The sequence below is a fragment of the Corylus avellana genome, chromosome ca3, assembly GCF_901000735.1.
Source record: "Corylus avellana chromosome ca3, CavTom2PMs-1.0".
NCBI lineage: Eukaryota > Viridiplantae > Streptophyta > Magnoliopsida > Fagales > Betulaceae > Corylus > Corylus avellana.
The window spans coordinates 6,121,446-6,147,113 of NC_081543.1; the positions used below are offsets into that span (position 1 = coordinate 6,121,446).

A 25,668-nucleotide genomic window follows, 5' to 3' on the forward strand; every position below is an offset into this window, starting at 1 on the left:
AGAAAAAATAAACAAGCAAATAAAGAACAACAAGAGGGAAACGAAAGCGAAATCCAAAAACAAACACAAAAAAAGAAAATAAACACAAATGGGGGAAGGAAAATGGGGAAGAGAGAGGGGAACAGATCAAGGAAAGAGAGGGGGAAAGAGAGGAGGGGGGTAAAGTTTATGTACCTCTTCAAACTATCATCAAATTCATAATGTCTCTTCAAACTTTCAATTATGACAATGTCCCCTCCTAAACTACCAAAACAATGTTAATGTCTCTCCTAAAGGCTAACGAAAGAAAAAAATGCCTCTATATATTTTTCAATACGACAAAAATACCCTTATAAATTTGAAAAAAGTTTTAAAAAATTAAGTTTTTAAAAAAAAAAAATTTCTAAAAATGATTTTTTTTTAAACGGAATTTTATCAAAAATTTTAAATTTTTTTCTTATAAAAATGAATTTTTTTATATATTTTAATTTGGGCATCCTTAAATTTTTTTTTTTTTTTCAACTTTAGATTTTTTTTTAGAAGTTTTAATATTTTTTATTTCTATTTTACTAAGGTAGTTTTTCTTCATTAAATGAGACATTGATCATATTTTTATAGTTTGGGGGAAATTGTGTAAATTAAAAGTGTAGAGGAACATTCTGCGGTAGTTTGAAGGGTACTTGTAATTTTCCCAATATTTGTTGTTCTAATTTGATGTAAAAGGACTTGTTAAACTAATCCATTTGACGTATTGGATTATCGTTTTCAGTGGGACTTGGTTGAAACCGCGGCTATGGAAACCGTAGACTCACCAACTCCTGCTTGTTCTCCTTCTGATTCAAAACCACCGCCAAGCCCTAACCCTAGCTCTATCCCTTCGCCATTACTTCCATCAGCGACCAGGCTATGGAGGCCAGCCGCTCAGCGAAACCTACGAAATCAGTGGTCCAAACTGGCTTCCCAAAGGCAACAATGGGCTTCGGCTTCTTCTAGTGGAAAGTCCCACGCCAATTCTCTCGTCAACGCCTATCTCTCTCAGCGGTACTCCAAAATTTTTCTTCTTTTGTGGTTTTTGTTTTCGTAATTTCAATGGGTATTCATTATTTATTTTTATTTATTTTTTTGTTTTTTATGGTGGTCTTGGGGTTTAGAGGCTATAGCTGTCCAGGTTTCTGAGAAAAAACTTGAGATTTTGATTTTCCGCACGTGTTTTGGTGCTCTGGCTTGGTAATTTGTTTTGCATGTTTTGCTCCGTTTGGTTGCTGAGAAAAATTTAGGAAAACAACATTTTATATTCCTCTGGGATCATGGGTATTTCTTTTTTTGGGTTTCTAGAAAATGAGACGCTTCATTTAACCGTGCCTGGTGTCGTCTGGCTTAGTTAAGGTGGGCTTTGGATTTTATGACTCATTTTGTTGTGGACTTGTGGGTTGACTTTATTATAGATTCATGGCTATAGTGAAGATGATTTACGTGAGTTCTGAAATTCAGGGTTTATATGGGTTGATAATTGATTCAGATACATGCCTTCATTGGAGCTGGGTGTTCTAAGTGATATGGCCGGTATAAGAAAGAAAGCCTGTCGAAAATTGTTTAAGCAACAGGTGATTATTACTTTGACCGATTGCTAATTTTTTTGCATTACTAGTGCTTGAGATTGTTAGACTTCTTGGCTAATTGTTAATTGCTTTGCATTGTACCAGTGCTTGAGATTGTTAGACTTCTTGGCTAAAGGCTGTTTTTAGTAATGTGCCACACAATGGGAGCTAGCACTCCCACTTCATCATCAAATTTAATATGTTCATAATGATCAATTCAGTCATCTTCATGTGCTGGTATGTTATGCTATTAGTCATCATCAGTTTGGTTTTCATAGGAGTAGACTTAAAAGTATATCTAGGTTATCATGCATCATAGATAATAGATATGTTCTGCTTTGAAGATCAACCTGGCCATAGTGAACTTTCTGCATGGTTGCGGCAGATTTGCTGTAAATAGCTTCATATTTTAGTTTGTAAAATAGGTCAATAAGATCAATTCTGAAATGGATATTAGTGGTAAAATCACAAGAGGACCTTTAGTCTACCATGCAGAAAATGTTTCCTGTAATTACTTACTGTTGTGATTATGATGTATTTAAATCTTTAAGAGTATTTACAACCTTGCTTTGTGTCTCTCAAAGTACTTACTGAATTTTGTTTCAGGAAATTTATCGGAGCAAAGTTCTATCATCATACAAAGACATGGTATGATGCTTACAATTTTAATTTGCACAATTGGTGATTTTGTGTCTTTTTTCATTTAATGTTGGTATTTGCAATTCGTTACTTCATGTTGTTTTCTTATATTTATTATTATGCAGTCATACCTACTACGATTGTGCAAATATACCGTATTTTCACGTCATCTTTGACAGGACATCATCCAAAGTGTAACATGTTTATTCTAGAATATCATATTTGATGATGTAAGAAAATTTGTATTATCTTTTTCATTCAATGCCTTTACAGAGAATGTACTATCTAGCAATATATTGTAATGGGATTCTCATTGTGTGGTCAAAATTTCAAAAAATAGAAGAACTATTAAAATTTTGGTGTTGGCTTTGTTTGTCACCTAATGCAAAACTAACGTTTCCGGTCTAGCTGGAAACCTGACAATATGGTCGATCTTTTTAGTTTTGTACAGTTAATAGGAAATGTTTTTTCTATGAAGATCTACCAACAACTAGTGAAGACGAAACAATACGTTTGCTATTTTTCTGATCCATGTCAGCATGTATCAAATGAGCATTTTCTTTTTGTCCACAGAAAGGGTATCATGAGTTTTTTGGTAATTATCATTACTCTCATCTGCATTTTATATAAAGTGAAAACAATTCAGTACATATACCTATTGTGTTTGTTTTAATAAATTATCTACAGGTGGCTACTGTAACACAAATGCTCAATGCTACTCAATCCATGAGATGTTTTCTCAAAGGGACAAGCAATAGTACACTTGTACAATTTTCTGGTTCTTCTGAAGACCAGAACGACACTGGAGATGGTGGTGGAATCCCAGTCTTTGTATTTTGGTCAATCTCTTCTCATGGTATGTTGGTATTTGCAATTTTTTTCACTGCATCTTGTTTCTTTATTTTAGTTAGTATGCAGCAATACTTATTACGGTTGTGCAAATATATAGTATTTCCGAGTCATATTTGACAATTTCAACGTACATCATCCCCAACTCTTATTCTTAACTGTTGCTAATCAATTGTCCTTGTATATCATTTTTGGATGGAATTTTGAAACAAACTAGTTTTAAAAAATTTAGCCAACCTTTATGTCCCTATTTCTTGATGAAAGTTTGTCTCATTTATGAAACAGCGTTTTTTTACTAAATTGGGAAGATAGTGACCTCAAAACTTTTTAATCAATGAATAGAGAAAGAAAACAATGATGTCAAGTGAATGAATGGAGTATTTGGTCAGAACATGTTGGACGGTTGGTGGTGAGGAGTAGAGTTTATTAGAACACAAGGGATTTTTTCTTTTGATCTATTTACTTGGTTAAATGGTGGAGACACGCTAGTTGTTCTAGTTATTATTTTAACGTGAGTGTTGCTAGAGCGGCTCATGATTGCGAGGTAGATGTCTTTGCCTCGTTCTTTAAGGTGTTGTATTTAGGGAGAGTGAGACGAGAGGATGAGGACAAGCTGCGGTAAGTCCCCTAAAAGAGGATTGTTTGGTGTTAAATATTTTTACAGTGCCTTGAGTTGTAATGATGGTTTTCGTTTCCCTTGGAAGAGTGTGTGGCGGACTAAGGCTATGTTGAGGGTGGCCTTTTTTGCTTGGTAGGCGGCCTTAGGAAAGATTCTTACCATGGACAATCTCGGAAAGCGGCGTATCATTGTGGTCGATAGATGTTATATATTTAGAAGGAATGGAGAGTCTGTGGACTATTTTCTTTTTCATTGTAAGGTTGCTTGTGCTATGTGGAATGTTTTCTTCGGTTGGTTTGGGTTGTCTTAGGTTATGCCTGGACGAGTAGTTGACGTATACGCTTATTGGTGGACTGCCAACAGCACTTGGAGCTTTGATGTGTGAAAGATGGGGCCTTCATGCCTTTTGTGGTGTTTTCGGAGGGAAATGAATGATAAAAGTTTTGAGGACAATGAGAGGATTTTGGAGAAGATTAAGCCTGCATTTTTCAACATTTTGTATCTTTGGACAACTGCTTTTGTTTCTCCTTTGGTGATTAGTTATCATGATTTTCTTGCTCTTTTTGTTTATTCTAGTTAGGTGGCTTCTCTTGTATACTCTCTATGTACTTGGAGGCGCCTCATATTTTTAATGATATATTGATTACTTATCAAAAAAAATTCTTTATTCTTTTGATTTTTTTTCTCTTGCCTTTTGTTTGCCCTCTGTCACTAGTGTGTTCTCTTGTATACTCTGGTTTACCTAGGTTGCTACCCTAAATGTTTTTAACGAATTTATTTACTCATTTGAATTAAAGCATAACAATTTCAAATCCATGATGTAAGCTCAGGCATTATTTCCAAAATATGTTTTTTAACTCTAAATCTCGGCATGTGTATTAGTTTTTATAATGTGATGATTCTTATCCCTGAACAATCTCAGAGGAATTGGCAGAAGAGCTTGTTCAGATGTTCAAAAAGGAACTCATGTTGAAGGTAAATTGCAGTTTCCCTGGGCTACTAGGAACGTTGGTTTAATTTGAAATTGTGCAAGATCCTTTCTTGCTTGGTCGTGACTAGAATTGTTTGGTCCTGCAGAGGTTGCTAGTACTGGAGTTTCTGTTCCTTACTTGTGAAGTTCCACAAGTGAATGGGTTCCATTGGTCGGATCAGCTTTATCCAGGAGAATTTGATCATTTGAGAGTGTGCAACTTGTTTTCTGAAGAAACTTGTGAGCCTGTCCCACCAAAATTGATGGATTGGAAATCTGATACTCCTGTTGTGGGATGTAACAACCAGCCAAACCACGAGGTTTTACAGGTACTTAGTTTATCATTTTGCATAACTAATTAAAAACATGCAATTAACCATGTAAATACATTGATGATACAACACCTGGGCTTTTGGCTTTACAGAAGTGGACAGCGGTTAGTTTCAGGCATCAGAAGGATAATGTATTGTATGTTATAAGTGTCTGATTTGCTGTCAAATAAATCGGAGATCTTTTAGTCAAAACTTCTCAGGGTGAAGCATCAATTCTTTGATATTACCTAATAATTCATCTAGCGTTCATATTGCTTTTATTGAGTAATCCAGTATTTACATGGAGATCATCAAGTTCTCAAGCAACTCATGGGGCACATAGGTAGACTTATCCCCTATGAATATTTAGATCATGGCAATTCATGACCGTATTTTTCTCAAAATATTTTATGCTTTAGTGTTGGTATTCTCTTTTTGGAATATTGCTGAACTAGTATTTTCTTCGTTCTTTTTAGTTGCTTAACTGAATCTACTGGATTGTCTTGAATTGCAGGTTTATCTAACAACATGGCTTGCAGAGGTGAACATAAATAATTATAGGTAGAACTTGGAACTCAAGAACTCGATTGCATTTTAATATATATATATATATATATATATATATATAATTCTTTGTCCTAAGAGAAAATCATGGCTCTGGTTCAACAGTTCAGCGGAGATCAAATAATCACAACTTCCTTGTCTATCCAAGGTGTAGGAAGAAGAAAAAAAGAAAAAAAGAGTGAACTTTCAATTTTACTCGTGAATTCAAATATATTTTATGTGAACAAAGTTAAATACTATCACTTATAGAGAATTATGCTGCCACCTCATATAGCATGGGGAAAGGCAAAGGCTCTTGCCTGAATGCATAACTGCAAGGCAGCTATTGCCACAAGGGATTAAGAAGGGAGAAAGAGCATAAGTTCACTGCAACAACAATAAACCTTGTCTGTTTCCAAATTGTTGAAGATATGTCTCATTGTCTCTAAGCTTCATCTTTGTTTTGTTGACAGGGTAGATGAGATATTTGATGTAATACAGGAGGAAATGCATGTCAGGCTCAAATAAGCTACTCTACACGCAAGAGAAATTATTGGATTAATTTTGTTCAGAAACTAAGCATGTGATCAGACGTGAAGCTGGACGTTAGCAGAAGTAGCGAGAGAAAGAGAAGCCTGCTTTGCATTAGAACCAAGACAAATGAAGATGAAATAGTTGCCTTTTGGTTATACGATGAACATAGATTAGTTGTCTTATTATTTTTTTAATTTTTTTAAAAATGATCTCACACCACCGATCTACTCCTCCTTGACCTGAAGGCCAGGAAACAAATCCCTCATCAACCCAAACGCCAGGAGACACAACGCCACATGTATGAAATTGATTTCTCATTTGTTGAGGTTTGTATGAAATTGACATCCAAAAAAATTAAACCAGCAGAGATCTGTAGCATGAAGTAACAAGTGTAGAATTCAAATGGATGGAAACTCCTAAGTGGGATTTTATTAGTTGTATTAATCACAATAATTAGAAGATCCAGCAGCCGCCAATCATGTAAATAGTAACGGTACGTATTTAATTTCAAATTTTTTTTATGAGAAAGATTTTAAATTTCAACCGTTGACAAAACAGCTGTAATTGTTTTACAGCACCTAAAAGCCAATGGGCAACTACATTAATCATAAAAGTTAGTGCTTTAATAACATTTTGGAACCTCTTTAACTGGATTTTCAATTTTAAACACTCGTTGCCATATCACACGCGCTATACATTCCCAAGTGTTTATTTCTGAGTGCTCACTCCATAACGCAGCGGTGATAATCATCATTAGATGAATTAATAAATGAAGAAATAATAAAATTGATTCTTTCAACTATCTGCATATAATAAATAGATGAATCTATCATTGAATTTGTATGAGATTCACATGAATCAACGAATCCAACGGTTGATCCATTAAATTTGCAAAAATAGATGGTTAAAAAATAGTTGTGTAACATGTCTCTAATAAATAGAAGTACATGTAGCATCCAAAAGTAATTTTCACTGTTACGTCAAAAAAAGAGCACTTGATAATGACCACTTGAAAGTATGTACAACATTTCTCTATGCACGTCACCTGGCTTTCCTCTTTTTCAAGTTTTGGTAAACAACAAAAGGAACACTTGTAAAGTACCTTTACCACCATCCTCCCAGAACACAGAGAGAGCGAGAGAGAGAGAGAGAGAGAGAGAGAGGGCAGACGCTCATACAACAGGATTCCCATGGGTAAATAAATATTCGATCATTTCTCCACATATACAAGTTTCTCGTGTGCTTAAATAAGGATTTGGTACTCCAGACAAGGATTATCCTTATCGCTAAACTTCAGCATATTATGGGTCAGTAACACATCTAACAAGATAGGGTACCGTAAAAATAAAAATAAAAATGAAAATTTGTAGATCCAGACAATTAAAAATTGGCTTTGCCATGAACCATTCAGATAATTTGGCCACCCATTTTATCATTTCAGCTCAATTTCTGATAGAAAGTTCACTATTTTTAGGTACAAGTATGAACAAGTCGGATTAAATCATTATATATCATATCTATAACAGTCTAACAGCCTAATTTTTGCAGTAAAATTGGAAATCCCCTGCCCACTCACCTCCCTTTTTCTCCTGTTCTTTTTAAAAGAATAGATAAACCCAATTTCTGAACAGAAACTCATGCTCCAAAACTTGGGAACGATTCACATTTATTACCTGGAATTATAGCGGCTGAAAAACCAGAATGTGCTTCTGTCCTCCCCAGTTACTGAAAAATGACGGGGCATTGCAGTAATGCAGTTTCTTTCTAGTCTATCAAAGTATACAGGTACCAACTTATATTTCTCAAGAACGACATCAATGGCCTAGATTGCAAAGATCTAACAGCCTCCATCGATTTTAAGGAGACATTCCTACCATCCATTCTTCTCCTACATTCCCACCCCTGTGGTTCTAAATTTTCAAAGCAAGTGACCATTATATAAGTTGAAAGAAAATGGGCCATAGAAGCAAGAGGGATGTGGAGACAACTGACTGGGAAAGAGGAAAAAATCAATTAATTAATGATCAAAGTGAAAGACATTGTACCCTGTCTGGAAGATTCCTAGGCATTGGAAGTGCAGTAACATATCTCTGGGGGAAGGATTTTTGAGCATTTGCAGTTGTCTCGGAGGATGAAGAGGTCTCGGTCCCATCAGCCTGCCCCCGCCCATGGAATTTGGCAAAACGGTTGATGACAGAAAACTTCTCTAGATCCTGGCATTCCACTCTTAAGTCTAATATTGAGACTCTATTTTCCAGTCTGCATAATCCAAAGGAAGCATTAGAAATATGTGTGTGTGTGTGTGTGAGAGAGAGAGAGAGAGAGAGGGAACTACATGCAATGAAGCAAAGAATTTTTTTTTTTTTAAGGTAATTAAGCTATGAAGCAAAGAAATACACCATATAATACCCTGATAACAGCAACACCAGGCAACCAAAAAGAAAAGGGAAAGGGAAAAAAAACATTAGAAGCACTCACAATCCCAGTATAATGGAACCCACAAAGCAAAATCTGCTCTAAAATTTCAATCTGTCAAAACCATCTTGTGCATCTTAACCGAATGTTGTAGTTTATGATTCTGAGAGCTTACATTGTGCTATCATTTGGTCAATCTTAACTGATATGTCTTATAGATAAGAGAACTTGTAGCCAGTCAAATTGTTTGTAGTACTACTTCTTGGGAATGATGAATTGCAATAAGCTTTGATCCTTGGATGCTGCAATTGTACAGCTTCCTTTGTTTCAACAAAATTCATTCATTCATCCGGGCTAAAAAGTAGTTTGCATCCTCTCAATGATATCAATGGACAATATAACAAATTTTGGGAATTTTAGTTGTTCTCTTTCGAATAGTTATTGCGTAATTACATGATTTTCTGGATGTGTTAATCTTCTGTGTAATTTTCAAGTCTCTCTAATCAAACATCTGAAAATCCTTATCTCAGTTGCACCAATTTCCTGAATGTACCTAGGTTAAGCAACGTAAGAGCACAAGGCACAGGCATTCTCTTCTAGTTGAAGTGGTACACTACTGTAGCTGAAAGGTACGCAGCAAAGTGAAAGTGCAACGGAGGATAATCAACAGAGGTTTATTCAAACTACTTGGATTCTGCCAGATGAATTCATTTATACCATGTCGCTCATTAACGACAGTTATTACTTCTTGTAGAAATAGGTCATTATGAATCCTTAACTCCTATATGCCTTATCACTTTCAGATATAGCTAAGAATGCCTTATCGCACAAAAGATAAACCTTGTAAAGGACACTGTTAAAATAAAAAAATAAAAGATTCATAAACAAATCAAAACAGAGAAATTCCAAGCTAAAGGACTGACTACGTAGTCTACATTGTCAAAGACAAGTGGGCAAAAATAGTGATATGTTAGCGGTAAGAAAGTATATATCAAACCAAACGTCATGAACGCTACCTCAACAGATCATTTTCCAACTTCCTCGCTTTGCCAATGAAGTCGTCAATAACTTTTAAGCACTGATCATCACTTCTACCAGATCTTCTAAGCTTCTCAGACAGGCTAAAAGCATATTTTGGAAAAACTTATTGTTAGTGTATGGAATCATATTAAAATCATAAATCATAAATGTCATCCAGCAAAGGCACAGATAAACATTTTCAAGTGACTTCTGGAGCAATTCTTACAGGTTTCTGCTGTCAGGAGGCATAAGGCTATCACTTCCACAGCAAGAGATTGCACTGCATGCATCCCCTAGCGTTGATCTAGCAATAAAGTAAGCCATACTCTCATAATGTGAGCTAGAATCTGCAGAGAGAACTGCAGCTGGAGGAGGGTGAAGCAGTTGCTGCATAAGCTGTGTAGTCAAAGTAAGCCGTCTTTTTGGTCTAAGCATAAGTAGTCCATCTTCAAACGCTTCAACTTCATCATCCACCTGTCATCAAATATGAAGCAATTAGAAATCTCAAAGAACTATGAATATCAAAGGAACAAACATGATATCAAACTACAGTTTGCTTAACAAACCTTCTCAACCAGTCGATTTGCTGCTTGGGCCCAGACTAATTCTGCTGCACTGTAAAAGATTGAACTATGCTTATGTTAGAAAAACCAGCATAGGACAAATCAATAAGGCGAGGGAAAACATAGACCAATGCGCATGTTAAATTTAAAAAATAGGGTAAAACATCCAATATTTCTTTTGACAAAAAAAAAATTGAGAAAGCCAACCAAATTTAAATTTAAAGTGAGGTGAGCCACATATGCCAACCACCTGATATTCTGAAGCCTTTGGGAAACGTCCATCAGTTCTTTATGCCATGGTATAAGTCCTAATGTAGCACTTTTACGCTTCTTTGTTCTCACAACAACTAGACTTTGATCGGTGACATCAGTAGGCAATAAATGAGGGGTTGATAACTGATCATTTGCTACAGATGTAGAGGTATAACCTTGCCTGACATTACCAAGATGGCTAGCACTGGCAGCAGCATTAACTTGCTCGACTGAATTATGAGCAAGCAACCCATCAGATAGCTTCCCAACAATGAATGGGTGTTCCAAAGCCTTGGCAGTGGCAGTTTTCCGCCCATCATACGATGGTAACATCTGCCCATTTTTAAGGCTTCCATACCGCTCAAACCAGGATGGTGCCATCTGGGGACTAATCTGAGAATGCTCAGCCTCAACACCAGCTGCATTACTACTACTAGATAAATTATGAGAATTGTCCTGACCAAATGCAAGCATATCCTGAGAAGAAGCATTTGTATCCCGACTTTCTCCTAGCTTAGCTGAAAAGCTTAGCATCTTAGAATCTCCAGATGGACCTGAACTATGATCATCTGATGCTTCTCTCACCATAGTATTGTATCCATATGATAGTTGCTGTCCTTTTGGAGCTACCTGCTGTACTTCCACACCAGAATCTGGGCCTCTAAATCTCTTCACACTACGATTGCTTGGATCAATCTCGGATTGCATGGCTTGTACTTGATTCAGTAAGGAGTAATTTTGATGCATCACATTATTTGGTCTTAAAGTACGGCCAAAAGCTTCAATGTCTCTTTGAGTAGCAGCAGCATTTGAATGAGTAGAATCAGAAAGACGCTTTACAGCAGATTCCTTCCCCTGTGATACACTCGATGTCTTTTCGACACGGTCAATATTCTCAGCCGATACTTGCTGCCCAGGGCTTTCTTTCATCGAATACTCTTTCCCAACTAAGCCTTGTGAATTTCTAGAACTTGCACCAAATCCAGGCTGACCACTCCCTCCTCTTTGGGGATCTTGATTATCAAGCGTCAGAGGTCCAGAATTGTTTTCTGATAGAAGATGGGACTTTAACAAATTAGACGGAACCTTGGATAGCTGGGGACCTAACAAGCGTTGCTGGCTTGAAACATTGTTCCATAAATTTGGTATCATTTTTGAAAAAGCACCTGGTTGAGACATGCCAGATGTCACACAAGGCAGAGAGACTGGCATGGCCTCGGAAGATGGGATTTGTAGGGCTGGATCTCTTGAATGGGACATCTCCGCAGAACAAGCAAGGTTATTCTGGCGAGTGCTTGTAGACATATCTGGCACAGCTGCCAGTGCAGATTGACCCGTTGGAGCTCTCTCACCAGATTGATCTATCTGTTTCGATTGGGAAGGAAGCCTATCGGAAGATACGTCTACAGGTTGATTCGACATTACTTGTCCACTTGCAACAGTCATGTGCTGAGCCTGAAGATGACTTCTTGAAAAAGGAGAACCAGAAGCAAAAGCTGCAGAAAAATTTCCCTGGACACTGTATTGTGAAGGTATATTGCTGGTTGGTCCTGAACTACCAGCAATGTTATTCCTAAATTCACCTTGAGATGATTCACGTGAAGATGACAAAGACTGAACAGAGGCTGTGGAAGCCAACCATGTATTACCCTTATCCCCAGTCCCAGAAGCTACATGAGATGAACCAAGAACTGTTTGTGAGGAGCTCTGGGAAGATAAGGTGCGGTCAGGAATTGGCAACCGTTGAGATGGAGGTGCCAACTGTAAACCAAAACCTTGAGTAGCAGAAGACTGTTTTCGCTGAAGGTGACCACCAGATCCATCAGAAGTTTCCGTTTCACACATCTCAGAAGACAGATAGCGATCGGAAGAGCCAATGTGTGTTCTGGCGCCAAGTTCATTTGATTGATCCACCTTATGAAGAAGCTCAAGCATATTTTTACTGCATAAGTTAAAAGCAACAAAACATATTATTCAACTCGAACTCAACTCATCAGTGAGTTATAATATAATAGGGAAAAATCAGAAAGAGAAGTATAAAATATGTAAACATTAAACATATTAGTTGTCATTTGTTAAAACAAATAGGTAGAGCCTGTGGGCAAACCTTTATTATCACAGCATCTAAGAGACATAAAGCTACACCACAATTTAATGAACAATAATTAAAGAAGAAAATCAACAGATAATATAAAAAAATAGGTGTATACAATTTCAAAGCTAAAAGAGCAATAGTTAATCATAAATATTCAACTACCTCGATGTTGCTGTCTTGTTTGTGTCATAAGTACCCACGGATTTGTCAAAGGGAGCAGAGGAATTAGGTACATGACCTGGAAGCATGCCTTTTGAAGGTATCTCATCAAAGCCTTTTGTGTCACCCTGAAAACCAGGTAAACAGCCCTGTGAAACTTTATATGAAAAAATGTTAAGCAGTTTTTATTCTTAGGAATTTTAAAACATCGAACTTATCAAAAGAAAAAAAAAAAAAAAATAGTATGGCTATTATTCTCAAAGGTAGTAAAATCCAAATGATCACCTTCTCCAACTCCATAGAATTTCTATTGGTGTGACCAGCAAATCTTGACTGGCCAATGTACACCTGGTCATGACCTCTTAATCCTTGAGAAACCTGCTGAGCCATGGGCTGTGAATTTGCATTATGTTTTGCACCATAAGAAGGCTCCACATCAACATCTACATCCCCCATGGGATGATACTGAAATCTGCGAGTTCCAGGTTTTCTATTACCTTGACTAGATAACTTTTGTTTGCCCCCAGTCGAAGTTCTCGAGTCACTAGCATCCAACCAGACATTCTCTCTCAAACCACCAGTGGAAGTTTGTTGATACATGTTAGAGCGAAAACCGTCACTTGAGTTCTCTTTTTTATTCGAGTTCTCTGTTTCATGCATTTCACCTGCTGCCTTGTCCAACCCATTATTCCCTGATGACTCCAAAACTTGAGAGCTCTCATTGAGATGATGTTGGTATTTCCCCAAAACCTCCTTTCCTTTGGAGCTCCCTGAAGAATCAACATCTTTCCACAAATCAATATTACTATTGTTTAGCTGCAGGCTTCTTTCCTGATTGGCCCTGGAAGTGCTTGAATTAGGTACTGCAGCAACACTATTAGAACTTGAATCTTCCCTATACACTTGCAGACTACCTATGCCAGACTTTGTATGTCCCAATTCAACAGATGAATTGGGAACAGAAGCATTCTTCCATCTACTAGCAACATGACCAATTTCCTCATGTGTGTTTCCCTTATGATCACTACTCTGAGTCAGTTGAGATGATTTTTCATTTTCATGATGTTTCAGAGTGGCAGCACTATCAGGTGACACAGATTCGGTAAAGTTCCAACCATTTGTCCTATTGTATGGCTGGCCACCACTATTATATGGAGATATGCTCTGTTGATGGGCCCAAGAACCTGAAACGTTCTTGGTATTTGTTTCTACACACGAAGACTGAGCAGCATTTCCATATATGTGACTGCCTTCAGCAAGTGGCTTTTGAAGAGGGCTACGATCTAACCATTTGTTTCCTTCTTCCTGAAACTGTGGAATAGTTCTATGAGAAGAACTATCCTGCAATCTGTCACCCTGTTGATGCAAAGTTTTGTGTCCTGATTGCTGAAATCCTTGAACATTAAAATAATTGGTACTCGTGGTGGACCTATTTGCATCATCAGAAAGAGGAAAAGGTCTAGAATTCGAATTCGAAGAAGTCTGTAAGTTATTGTCAGCCCAGACTTGCTGTTTGCTACTATCATTAATGGTTAAGGGCTGTTGATTCCCAGTCGGAGGTCTTGTGTTCCCAAAAGTCGGACCACTCCACTCTTCCTGAATCCCTATTTCAGCGCTAGAAGTTTCAGCTACAGCAGATTGCATAAGAGCACTCCAACTCCCACTTTGCACAGAAGGAAATCCATTAAAAACATCTGTACCATCCAACATATTATAACTCCCGGTACTCCTGCCCAAGGCATCCCACAGATTTTCATCTGAACCAAACAAAATCTTTTCTTCTGTTGGATCCAGGGAAGACACACTCTGTGAAGGGGCAACCTGCATTAGTGTTTTCTCCTGTGATGTTTCTGAAGATCCAGCTAGTTCTTGCCTCCCATTGAATTCCTGCATGGATGCATTTCTTCGCTGGGGATTCACTTGCTGAAAGTTTTCCAAATTAAATCCACTGTTTAAGCCTTGGCCAGCAGCAGGACCAAAAATATTCTTAGCTTGAAAATCCTGTCTGGAAGCCAAAGATTCATCTTGCATGCTAACCTGACCAGGAAATGCAGCATATTGATGACCCGAAAAGGAATTACCGCCAGCTGATACCTGCTGCAATGCAGGCTTATCCATTTGAACATGAGAACTTTGATTTGGAGTACTTCTTGCACTAGAAATAGGAACCCCACAAAGTGACTGATCAACCTGTTGAGGAACCAATCCCATCAAACATAGTGCCTGGCCTTGCTCAGGGGATAACACAAGTCCGCTAGAAGACCCTTGCATAACTGGAGATGCACCACGCTGCAGCCAGTTCGTGTTACCAGCCACAAGCTCAGGCGGCCATGGATAATTAGATGCCTCGTTAATAGGAATGCCATTGATTAGGGCAGCTGAATGGTTGGGAGCTGTCTGTTTTGGGACAGGGGAAACCTGATTCATAGAACTCTGTTGCCTTGCCTCTAGTTGCTGAAGTTGTTGCTGCCTCTGAAATTCTTGCATTTGTGTGAGCATGACTTGATGCTGTAGTAGCTGCATGTCATTGATCCCCGACTGCTGCCTTGGCAAAGATTGCAGCATGCCACGCTGCTGGCCACTCATTTGCTGCTGACCTCCAAAAATATCAAAATTAACTGGAGATTCTGTAGCTTCCAACCTCGATAATTTTTTCCTACTAAGCTCAGGACCATTCCCTCGCTGTGAAGCAAGAATAGAGATGCCTCTTGATGTCAAATTATTGCGATCAGATTCTGTATCCACTCCCAGAAAGTTTGCCTCATTCTGCCTCGTCTGGAAAAACTGCTGCCCATGCACATGGCCATTCAGAGTTGTCTGCTGATTCTGAGACAAACTTCTGCCAAACTCGGGCCTCAAATTTGACTGTGCCAAGCTGAAACTATGTGGTACTCTTGAAGACTGACTTCCATCTCCCCTCTCAGAGTCTGCTAGAACCAAAAAACATAGCAGTATGATTAAATAGCAGGTAATGGCACTTAACCATATGAGCATGAGATCCTTGATTTTATACAAGAAGAAAAAAGGAATTGAGAACAGAAGTTTATTCAGCAGTCATTAGATACAAACAGGAAGACCGTACAAGCCAACAGAAACAACCAAAAGAAGAGGATAACTTATTGATACCTGACTGTTGTACATTGTAATTCTTTAAATCAGAAATAAAAGGTGCACCGATCTGTCTCTGGCTTCCAACCAATAGATTGTTATTTAATCCAGGCCAGTTCCCATGAACAACCTGTGAATGATGCTGGTCCTCAGACAAGTTCTCTTGGCCAAAGAAATTGTGGACCCTGTCTCCAACTTCGTTGCCAGGCATAGATGATCCAGCCCACAAATACTCAGCAGCTAAAATTTTGTGAGAAAAATTACCTAAAAGAAATATGAAAAAAATTCAAGATTACCACCCACAATTCCATTAGAGATCATAAAAAAGTATGAGATCTCTACAAATACAGTTGAGTTCGGAAAGACACACCTCTTCCTATACATTTGGTTACTCCAATATTGCCACGTTTCCTGCCCACAAAACTTATCCTGCACACAAACAGTCCAGCATCTCAATACCTCTTAAGTGGTGTGATTTGGCAGGACAAGAGTTAGCAATATTTGCTGCAAGAAGTCATATCAAGTGACAAGTAATCAAAGGCACTTCATTGTATACACGATTCCTCCATATTGGATGATACAAAAGGGAGGGGAAGGAGGACAGGGCAATGATGAGGAAGACAAAGAAGAAAATGTAAATCTAGCATTCTCTTGTTCAGGTACTATAATTTGTGATGTAGTGAAATGACGTACTTAAAGGGGAATGGGTGCAAACAATTCCTTGAGGTCACACCCCCTGATGAAAAAACCAGCGATTTAACTAGTTCTGTATAGGGAAACTTCTGAGGGTGCGGTGCATGGGACCGGGGTTTACTTTGTAGGGGTGGGTACGAAGGGCCCTGCCTTGGAGAGGTTCCCCGACATTAAAATAAAAAATAAAAATAAAAATAAAGGGGGAATGACCAGTCATCTAGAAATATTCTGCAGCTTTATTTTTCCATCTCTAATTTAACAAGGGTTGCCAGAACCTAGGTGCCTATAATTACAAACCCCTTTTGAGGATTCTTTTTTTTTTTCTTTGTTATCTTCAAAACCTAGACCAAATTACATAATTTTACCATCAAAGTGCAAAACCTAAATTCCCCTCTTCATTATCTTGAATCCTTCTATAATATTTTTCTTCTTCAAATTAATGAGTTTAGCAAAAAAAATAAAACACCTTTAATCCACAAGGATTTTTAGTCTCATTTGAAAGAGACATGAAAATAGTATTAAATGTTATCAACAATTGTCATTAGGTCACATGGCTCTCAGCGTTCATAACAATAACCTTAAGCTAAGATTGTATAAGCACTTCCAACAATAGTAATGGCACCAACACTAACAATTTTTTTAAAAAAAAATAATAATAATAATAACAATAACCACAACAATGACTACAACAACAAACATAGAATTAAGTAAAAACTCTGGCATTATCATCGAACAAAACCCCACAAGGTCCTATCTTCACTTAATTATCATCCCTTACATTGAAGGAATAAGATCCTCTCCATTTCAAATGAAATGAATAGTATCCATTTCATGATCAAGATTTAAAATTGGTACATCTAATGGTGTATATAAAATCTGTTGACTCGTCTTTTAAAAAAATTAAATAATGTGGAATCATATACACTATTAGATGCACAAACTTTAAATCCAAACCATGAAATGAATACTATCCCTTTGATTTGAAATAGAAAGAATCCTCATCTTACATTGAAGGTATCAACCATCGTCATGAATTCCTTCTAACATTCTTCAACAGGTTTTCAAGAAAGCCAAGATAATTTCATAAAAGAAACATGGAAATTATATTGTTAGACAGAATTACCCATCATCTATAGCAATCTTTTGGAACTGTCTTCCCCTTATCTTATTTTACAAACTTCAGGAGTATATGTCTTCGAGAGATTATTTTTCTTGCTTACTTTCAAGAATAATCCTTGCTCACACTTTGCTATCAAAGCAAAAGACTAAATTTCCTAGGTGGAGATCTAAAGATTTGCAAAGCCTGTATGGAATTCATCCTAAGGTTCCACCTTGGGTCGTACATCTTAATACTTCTGGTGGGATGTGATTGAACGAACTTGATCAAGTCGCCTTGGAATTATTGAGATCTAAATTTTTATATCTTGTGTATTTTACTAGTTGTACATACTAGAAATTTCTGCTAACTAAACTTTATTGTTTGCTGGTCGCTATTTTAATAATTTTATTGTTGATTTGACTCTTTTTTTTTTTTTGATAGGTAATATCAATGTATTAAAAAGAGCAAGGGGCGCAACCCATGTACACATAAAATATACAAAAGAGCCCACAAAAACAAGTTTTAAACTGAAAATGACGCACAAAAATCTAGAAATTCCGCAAGCGTTGAAACTTGCGAAGAATACCACAATTCTCTCCATGAGAAAAGTGTTTGAAGCACCCTTTTCTTCAACTCTATAATTCCAATTTCACGATCCTCAAAACTCCGTGCATTCCTTTCTCTCCATATACACCACATTACACACAATTGTTGATTTGACTCATAAAAGGTCTTAATTAGTAATTAGAAAGTTCTTCCATGTTGAAATAGGAGTTTTGAATTTAAAAAAATTTCATTTTAAGTCAATCTTTTTTCTGTCAAAGTAAGTCTTATTGAAAAGTTAAAGTAATGATATACACCAATGCAGATTTCTCCTCTAGTTTCGCCATTGAGACTCCAATGATTCTTTCTCAGTGACCTACTGGTGTTAGTGAAACTTAAGTTTTTTTATCTCTATCTTCTCATTCTCTCTCTCTCTCCCTGTCTTTGTTTTTTTTTGCTCATTGCTGACAGTACTGTGCAGACTCTTCATCCACATTCAATCTGTCTGCAAGTCCAATTTTATCCCTACCCTATATTCATCTATTCAAGAACATAACTAAAATCAAACCTAATCTAATCTTCATTTTATTCTTAAACACTCCCCCAATAAACCTTACAAATGGAAGTGCTAGACCACCAATATTGATCACAGCCATTCCCTAATCTCCAATTTTAAGGGCTGTGCGATATTTTCCCCTCTTCCTAGCAACGAAAGCATTCTCAAGTCTTGCTTCTTCAATTCAATGTGCTAATTCCAAACAAGAATTTTATGCCAACAATGAAATTTCTGCCTCATTGACAGAAAATATCACCATTATCGAAAGATGTCAATGATAAAGTAGGAACAAAATTACATCATCAGAACAAACCCACTTGGCATTCTAGCTTCACTTGATATCAGCAGTAAATAAACTTATCAACCACCGCCATAAAACCCCTCCCAACAACCCCTATCTATGTTGGAACAGCCAGGATAATTATATCACCCTTTGAATGATGGCAAGAATCTCATTTTGGAAAACCTGTGTTCCAACCAATCCAAAAGCCAAATGAATCACAAACGCAACATCTGAAACGTTGACTCAGCCATGAAAGAAACGTACAATTACTGCCTTTGAAGTATTTTTTCAATTTTTGCAACTTAAGAGCATTTCATGTGTTGGAGCATCAAATGACATCCGATTGAAGTAAGACCTTTATGCTTCCAAAGTTTATGATACAAGTGTCTTAGTTTACAATAGTTTTCAAGTTCTTATTACTTTATGAGTTACTGGCATTTTTATGTGTAGGGACAGACCTGGAATTTCATAAAAATCATGGGCATGCTTTTGATTTAGAGTTAATTTCTTAACCATGTTTTGTCTAGTTTATGCCAGAATTTCTAATAGTATTAGGAGCCTTTTATTGGGTTTTCTAAGGCCCTTAGTTTACTAGTCAAATTTGGAGTCTCAATGCAACTAGTACAAGATAAGTCCTTTTTTTTTTTTTATAAGTAATGTTTATATCAAAAGCACAAAGAGGCGCAACCCAAATACACAGGGAGTATACAAGAGAAAACGTCTAACAAGGAGAAGAGAAAAGAACAAGAAAATCAAGATAGCTAATCACTAAAGGGGCAAGCCAAGCTGCAGTCCAAGTGAAAAGTGTGTACAAGAAGAAAGCCGTGAGTTCCTCCAAAGATCTCTCCGAGTCCTCAAAGCATCTCACATTCCTTTCTAACCATAAACACCACACTAGGCACAGGGGAACCATCTTCCACACAACAGCGCTCCGAGATCGCCCACCCGACCACCAACAAGCAAACAAATCCACCACCTTACTAGGCATGACGCCTGACAATCCAAACCGGCTAAAAATAGCATACCATAAAGAGCAAACGATCTCACAATGGAGAAGAAGATGATCGATCATCTCCCCATCTGATTTGGACAAGCAACATCTATTGATCACAATAAGATTCATTTTTCTAAGATTATCAATCGTGAGGATCTTCCGTAACACCACCATCCAGGTAAAGAAAGCCACTCTCATGGGTGCCTTGGTGCGTCAAATGCTCTTCCAAGGGAATGGACTAGCCTCTGTGCTAGCCAAGACATTATAGTAAGATCTAACATCGAACTTCCCTTTACCAGACGGAATCCACCAAATTTTATCCTCTCCTTCCCTATTCATTCTATGGGAATACAACAAAGTGTAGAATGAGGCTAACACTTCCAATTCCTAATCATGAATCAACTGAAAAAAAAGCTAAACATTCCATTGAAGAGCACCACCCGTGAAGTCCATATTGTCAGCAATAGATGCGTCTTTTACACAAGCTATTGTATAGGCCTGGGAAAACTTCCTTAAGACACGCTTCTCCACACCAAACATCATCCCAAGATAAGTCCTTATACATTGTTTTCAATGTACTAAAAGAATTCAGAGAGTTTGATCGAATTAGGAGTCCCTCTCTCTTTGGTAGCACACAGTTCTTGTTTATGTTTTTTTTGATAAGTAAATATGATATAAAAGAGCGCAGAGGGGCGCAACCCATATACACGGGAAGTATACAAGAGAGCGCCTAAGAGGGAGAAAAATGAACAAGAAAATCAGAGAAACTAATTCCTATAGGAGCTAGCCAAGCGGCCGTCCAGGAATACAAAGTAAAGAAGAAAAAATGAGTCAAATCCTCTATAGTCCTAGTGGAGTTTTCAAAGCATCTAGCATTCCTTTCATTCCAAATACACCACATAAGACACAAAGGGATCATCTTCCACACTACCGCGCTTCGAGAACTTCCTCCCGACCACCAACATTCGAACAAGCCCCTCACCTTGCAAGGCATGACCCAAAACAGCCCAAACCGATCAAAAATAGTATGCCAAAGAACACTTGCAATCTCGCAATGGAGAAGAAGATGATCAACCGACTCTCCATTCTTCTTGCACATACAACACCATTCCACTACCACTATGTTCCTCTTCCGCAGGGTATCGTGAGTCAAAATTTTGCCTAAGGCCGCGGTCCACCCGAAAAAAGCCACTCGCAATGGCACCTTTGTCCGCCAAATGCTCTTCCAAGGAAACAAATCATGATCACATTTGGACAAAGCCTTGAATAGGGACTTAACCTCGAAAATGCCTTTCTTAGACGAAGACCATCGAATACAATCCATAGCACCTAAGGATATCTTGTACGAATACAACCGGTCAAAAAAGGAGGAAATCAAATCCATCTCCCAATCCTGAACCGATCTCACAAAAATGACATTCCATTCGACAACCCCATTCCTCCAAATAAAGTTATCCTTCACCCAAGCTTCTTTATGTCTGGCTATGCTGTACAAAGACGGGAAAGCATGCTTCAAAGAGGAGTCCCCACACCAGATATCATGCCAAAAGCGAACTTTTGAACCCACCCCCACCTCATAATGAATACCTTTGGCAAAAAAATCCCAACCTTGCCTAATGTGCTTCCATAAACCCACACCATGGGAACCCGAAACCTCCTTTGTGCACCAACCACCCTCCTGATCTTCATATTTAGCTTTGATAACCTTATACCATAGAGCCTCACTCTCATTAGCATATCTCCAAAGCCATTTACCCAGAAGCGCTTGATTAAAATGATGCAACTTACGAATGCCAACATTGAGTTCTTGTTTATGTCAATGTTCACACAGCCCCTAATCCTTTCTTTGAACCTCAAATCCAGCTATTTTCCGTATCTATCAAAACCCTAAAACCCAATATATTTCCCATGCCTGTTACTCACGAAATAACCCATCAAACCAGCCATAAAACACCTAAGTTTGCTGGTGACCAGAATGTCCACATCCGGTCATCCTCTTCAGCCACCAAATTTCAAACTTCTCAAACCCTGATTCAATCTACAAATCCTAAATCCATTCACTCACCATAACAAATCTAAAGACTGTAAATTTTGGTATCCTAAAACCCACCACAAGCAAACAGACATAGATTTCCCTTATTTTTCCTAGGTCAGAGATCTAATCCAAGCACAAACACCAATTGAATTTATCATGGAAATCCCATCTCCTGACCATCCTCCATCACCAAAGTATCCAGCATGTTTCTTTTATAGGCTGTCATCCTTCTACTTGAATTAGCCATTCTAAAGATGTCTGTCTATCACCCTAGAAGAACTTTGACCACATTTTTGTAAATTCTCAACATCAACTATAACTTTTTTACCCAATTAAGGCTTATTTAGCCAAAAATGGGGATAGGCATCTTATGGTTATATAAGTTCCTTTAGTGACTGTTTTTTTATAAGTAATACAACTTCATTAAAAAGGGCAAGGGGCACAACCTTGGTAACCCAACAAATCAAGAAAGACAAAAGAGAGAACAAATTCTACAAAATTGGAAATATTAAGAAACGTGTTAGCAAAGATCCACTCAAAGAGGGATTTAAAAAAAATTATGTAGATCCGAACTCATCTTCTCACAATCATTGAAACATCAAGCATTTCTTTCTCTCTAAATGCACCACATTAAACATGACAGAATTACATTCTAAACAATTTTGATATCATTACGACTGACTCTTCCTTTCTAACAAGCCAAAAGATTCACCACGTGTCAAGGCATAACCCCCTCTATTCCAAACATTCGAAAAACAATATTCTACAAATCTCTCACAACATCGCAATGAAAAGGAGATGATCGGGAGTTTCCCCACTCTTTTCACACACACAACGCCAATCTATCATTATGATGTGACACTTGCGGAGATTATCCATCACTATGATGTGAAGCTTGCGGAGATTATCCAAAGTTAGAATTTGTCCCACCCTCAGATGAGTCTTAGTCCTCCAAATGCTTTTTCAAGGAAAGGAGGAATCAAAGTTGGGAAGGAGAACTCCTTTAGTATCTTGTTTGAACATAAATGATTTTCTCATTCTCTCCTAACAAATGTCCACAGTCATGAATGCATAACAATCGTAAGAACTCTTTTTTCCTTTGGTTTATACAGGTCCCTTGGTTTCAGTTGGTATAGGTGCATAAGTAACATTGAATTTTCTTTTTCAGTTAAAAATGCTTTTTCATATTCCCCATCTTTGACAAATAAGTTTCGTGTCCATAACTCATGTACTCAGGTATTTTAATCACATTACAAATCAATAGCAGAACCCCCCCACCCCCCGCGATGTTTCATAAACCTAGTTGCAATGGTCTACTTTAAACAAATTCTCCTGTTACCAAGTAAATAATGTTGTGGGGACACATACATTTGTTAGTTATGTATCATCATATATCGGGGTGTTAGATGAGCCCAGCTGCTCGTGAACTCGGCTCGGCTCAGTTAAACTTGATTTGGTCTCGGTTCAAATAATAAATGAGCCATTTATAAACACAATATCTGCCCGAATATTAAACGAGATATACTCGTGTAAACTCGGCTCGACTCAGATAAAGCTAGTGAGCTCAGCTTATATAAGTTTGATCCGACTGATTCGGCTCGAATTGTTAATAAGATCATATAAGTTATCATGGGTGCGCTCATCATACTTGCCTCCATACACTTTATAACTTGGCTTTACTTTAAACATTTTTGTATATGAGATATGTTTTAACAAATCAATAGGTAATTCTTCGATACCCTAGATTTCGTTTCATCCTTTGTATTCATAGTTGATTGACAAGATTGGAAAAGCCAGTTTCTAAAGGCAATTTTGACTACAAATAAATGCACAAACAAATATAATCAATACTATTCAAAAGATGCCATGAAAGGAGAGATGTCTTCTTCAGAGGCATTTGATGAATTCTAGCGAGCATTTTCTTTCAAATTTGACTTATGGAGTTGTCCCACACCAAAAAGGAACAACATGCTCCTCGCCTCTTACATCTAGAAAATGAGCTATTGTGGCTCTCGTACATAGCGTCTCTCTTGATGGCTAATGCTGACTAATGAGACCCAAATAAAATATTGATTGTTGCGAATTAATTGTGCTCATTTGTTAGCTCACGTTGACTGATGAGAGTTGAGAAAAAATAGTTCTTCATAATTTATCATTTTTTAAAGATAAATTAATGAAGTTTTATTTAAATTTTTAACAACTAAGTTAAAAAATTTCAAAACTCCAATCGAGTGTGAGCTGCTCGAGCTCGATTGGAGGCTTGGCTTCTTAAGCTAGCCGAGTTCGAGTCCCTATATTATGTATTCAAGCCGAGTCCATCAGCTCGAAGCTCGGCTCGGCTAGGATCGAATACAGCCCCAATCATATAGCAAAGACTTAAGTTCCCGGTGTTAATTACCAGGAAACTCATATCACATATGAAAGACATAAGGAAATTAAAATTCACTTAAGATATGTAAAATCTACTCATTCAAATGACATATAAAAGAAATTAAAATCAAATATTGCTGATGCTACTAACAACAACAGTCAAAACAAAATCTACAACATTCAGGCACAAGAAGTAGCCAATGCCTCCATAACAAAGTCGCCAGAATCCCAGTACCACCAAAACCCAAACACGCACAAACAAAATGTATGTACCAGAATATATCTAACATAATAACATTTCTTCTCCATTATTACTTAGTGATTGTATGCCATGGAGGGGAAAAAAGAATTCAATTGAATGCTAAACTTTCCTCATTTAGAACCAGGGAAAGCCGCAAAGCAAACAATGAAAAAGGCATAACTGAGCCTTATACAACTATTTCCAGCAACACAAAAAAACAAACAAAAGCCCGGTGCAACAATAAGACTTCGGCAGAGCCGAAAGGTATCATTTCTGGCAAACAAAAACGACAAAATTCAGAGTCAAATTCATTTTGTTTCCTTTTCCTCTATTTTCATAGCAACCAAACAAACTCAAAAGCCAAAAGTTTTCTCAAAATCCCGCATTTGTAACTGAAACACGTAAGATCGAGAAGACAACACCACAATTCGAACTCACAACCAGTGATTTAATCAACAAAGCCACACAAAACGACAAATATGAGCTGCGAGAAAGCTGCCCAACCCCAGAACACCAAAAACCTAGCATAGATTTGCTTTCGAAATAGAAATGGTCCCTAGAGAGAGAAAATTAGGGTTTTTTAACAGGGAAATAAGGGCTTTTGACTCACAGTAACGTCAAGCGGCCTCCATTGAAGCTCCAAACCGATCCTCCGAGAGTGTCTGATTGCGAAACGTTAGGGTTTGAATCGAAGAGTGAGTAAATGGGCGTGTTTGAGAGAGAGAGAGAAAGAGAGAGACAGACAGACAGAGAGATAAAAAGTGATCGAAATAGTGCGAAATTTTCAACGAACTGAGGAACAAAACTGAGGTTCGGGCCGAGGCTGGGGCTCGGTGGACGAAGCCAAGTGGCTCGGGTCCGAAGCTGCGGGTTTGGTTTCTTTGCGAAATGAAAGCGTTTTTGCTTATGAGTATGACTTGCGAGGGGCTGGGTGTAAGAAACCGAGAGGAGGGAGGGCATGTGAGGAGTTGTTGAGAGTAGGGAGAGAATTAGGTGGTAATGCAATAAGATTTTGCCACGTGGCTGTGAAGCCCAGCTTAGAGAGCTGTATTATTGGATTGGTCCAATTCGCGTTAATTTGGGACCAATCTTGTGTAACTCAAACCTTTTGTAATAACTTAATTGGGAAAATACATTTTATCCTTAAGTATCTATTCATTTACACTTTGATCTTTAATATTTAAAAAGTGACACATGACC

At 37.6% G+C, this 25,668-nt stretch overlaps 2 protein-coding genes across 7 annotated transcripts; one reads left to right on the forward strand and one right to left on the reverse strand.

Annotated features, from left to right (window-relative positions):
• Positions 1-615: 615 nt before the first annotated feature.
• Positions 616-6,447, forward strand: LOC132176711 (uncharacterized). Of its 4 annotated transcripts, XR_009439583.1 has the most exons (9): positions 616-1,020; positions 1,499-1,583; positions 2,184-2,225; positions 2,904-3,072; positions 4,607-4,659; positions 4,762-4,983; positions 5,079-5,308; positions 5,480-5,526; positions 5,982-6,018. XR_009439583.1 is itself a non-coding variant. In XM_059588995.1 (8 exons), the coding sequence occupies exons 1-8, from the start codon at positions 773-775 to the stop codon at positions 5,988-5,990; spliced, it is 870 nt and encodes a 289-aa protein (XP_059444978.1). In that variant the 5' UTR covers positions 619-772; the 3' UTR covers positions 5,991-6,447. The 4 variants fall into 4 exon arrangements, 3 of the variants coding, with proteins under 3 accessions (XP_059444978.1, XP_059444977.1, XP_059444979.1); XM_059588995.1 differs by lacking the exon at positions 5,079-5,308 and having other exon boundaries at positions 619-1,020; positions 5,987-6,447; XM_059588994.1 differs by lacking the exon at positions 5,079-5,308 and having other exon boundaries at positions 621-1,020; positions 5,982-6,447.
• A 780-nt stretch (positions 6,448-7,227) lies between these two features.
• LOC132173664 (uncharacterized) lies at positions 7,228-25,237 on the reverse strand. 3 transcript variants are annotated; one of them, XM_059585225.1, is made up of 10 exons: positions 25,079-25,237; positions 16,025-16,083; positions 15,673-15,918; positions 12,832-15,473; positions 12,550-12,674; positions 10,291-12,234; positions 10,044-10,107; positions 9,704-9,951; positions 9,474-9,578; positions 7,228-8,301 (listed from the first exon to the last, which is right to left on the reverse strand). In XM_059585225.1, exons 3-10 carry the CDS (start codon positions 15,863-15,865, stop codon positions 8,067-8,069), a joined length of 5,556 nt encoding a protein of 1,851 aa, XP_059441208.1. In that variant the 5' UTR covers positions 15,866-15,918; positions 16,025-16,083; positions 25,079-25,237; the 3' UTR covers positions 7,228-8,066. The 3 variants fall into 3 exon arrangements, with proteins under 3 accessions (XP_059441208.1, XP_059441209.1, XP_059441207.1); XM_059585226.1 differs by having other exon boundaries at positions 10,044-10,092; positions 12,832-15,476; XM_059585224.1 differs by having other exon boundaries at positions 12,832-15,476.
• Positions 25,238-25,668: the final 431 nt, after the last annotated feature.

Coding starts and splice junctions, on each gene's coding strand:
- LOC132176711 (XM_059588994.1), top strand. CDS start 773: ATGGAAACCGTAGACTCACCAACTCCTGCTTGTTCTCCTTCTGATTCA. Junction 3,073..4,606: donor TTGGTCAATCTCTTCTCATG/GTATGTTGGTAT, acceptor GAACAATCTCAG/AGGAATTGGCAGAAGAGCTT. Junction 5,527..5,981: donor GTGAACATAAATAATTATAG/GTAGAACTTGGA, acceptor TTTTGTTGACAG/GGTAGATGAGATATTTGATG.
- LOC132173664 (XM_059585224.1), bottom strand. CDS start 15,865: ATGCCTGGCAACGAAGTTGGAGACAGGGTCCACAATTTCTTTGGCCAA. Junction 12,675..12,831: donor ATTCTATGGAGTTGGAGAAG/GTGATCATTTGG, acceptor CCTGGTTTTCAG/GGTGACACAAAAGGCTTTGA. Junction 9,952..10,043: donor CAAATCGACTGGTTGAGAAG/GTTTGTTAAGCA, acceptor ATTTGATGACAG/GTGGATGATGAAGTTGAAGC.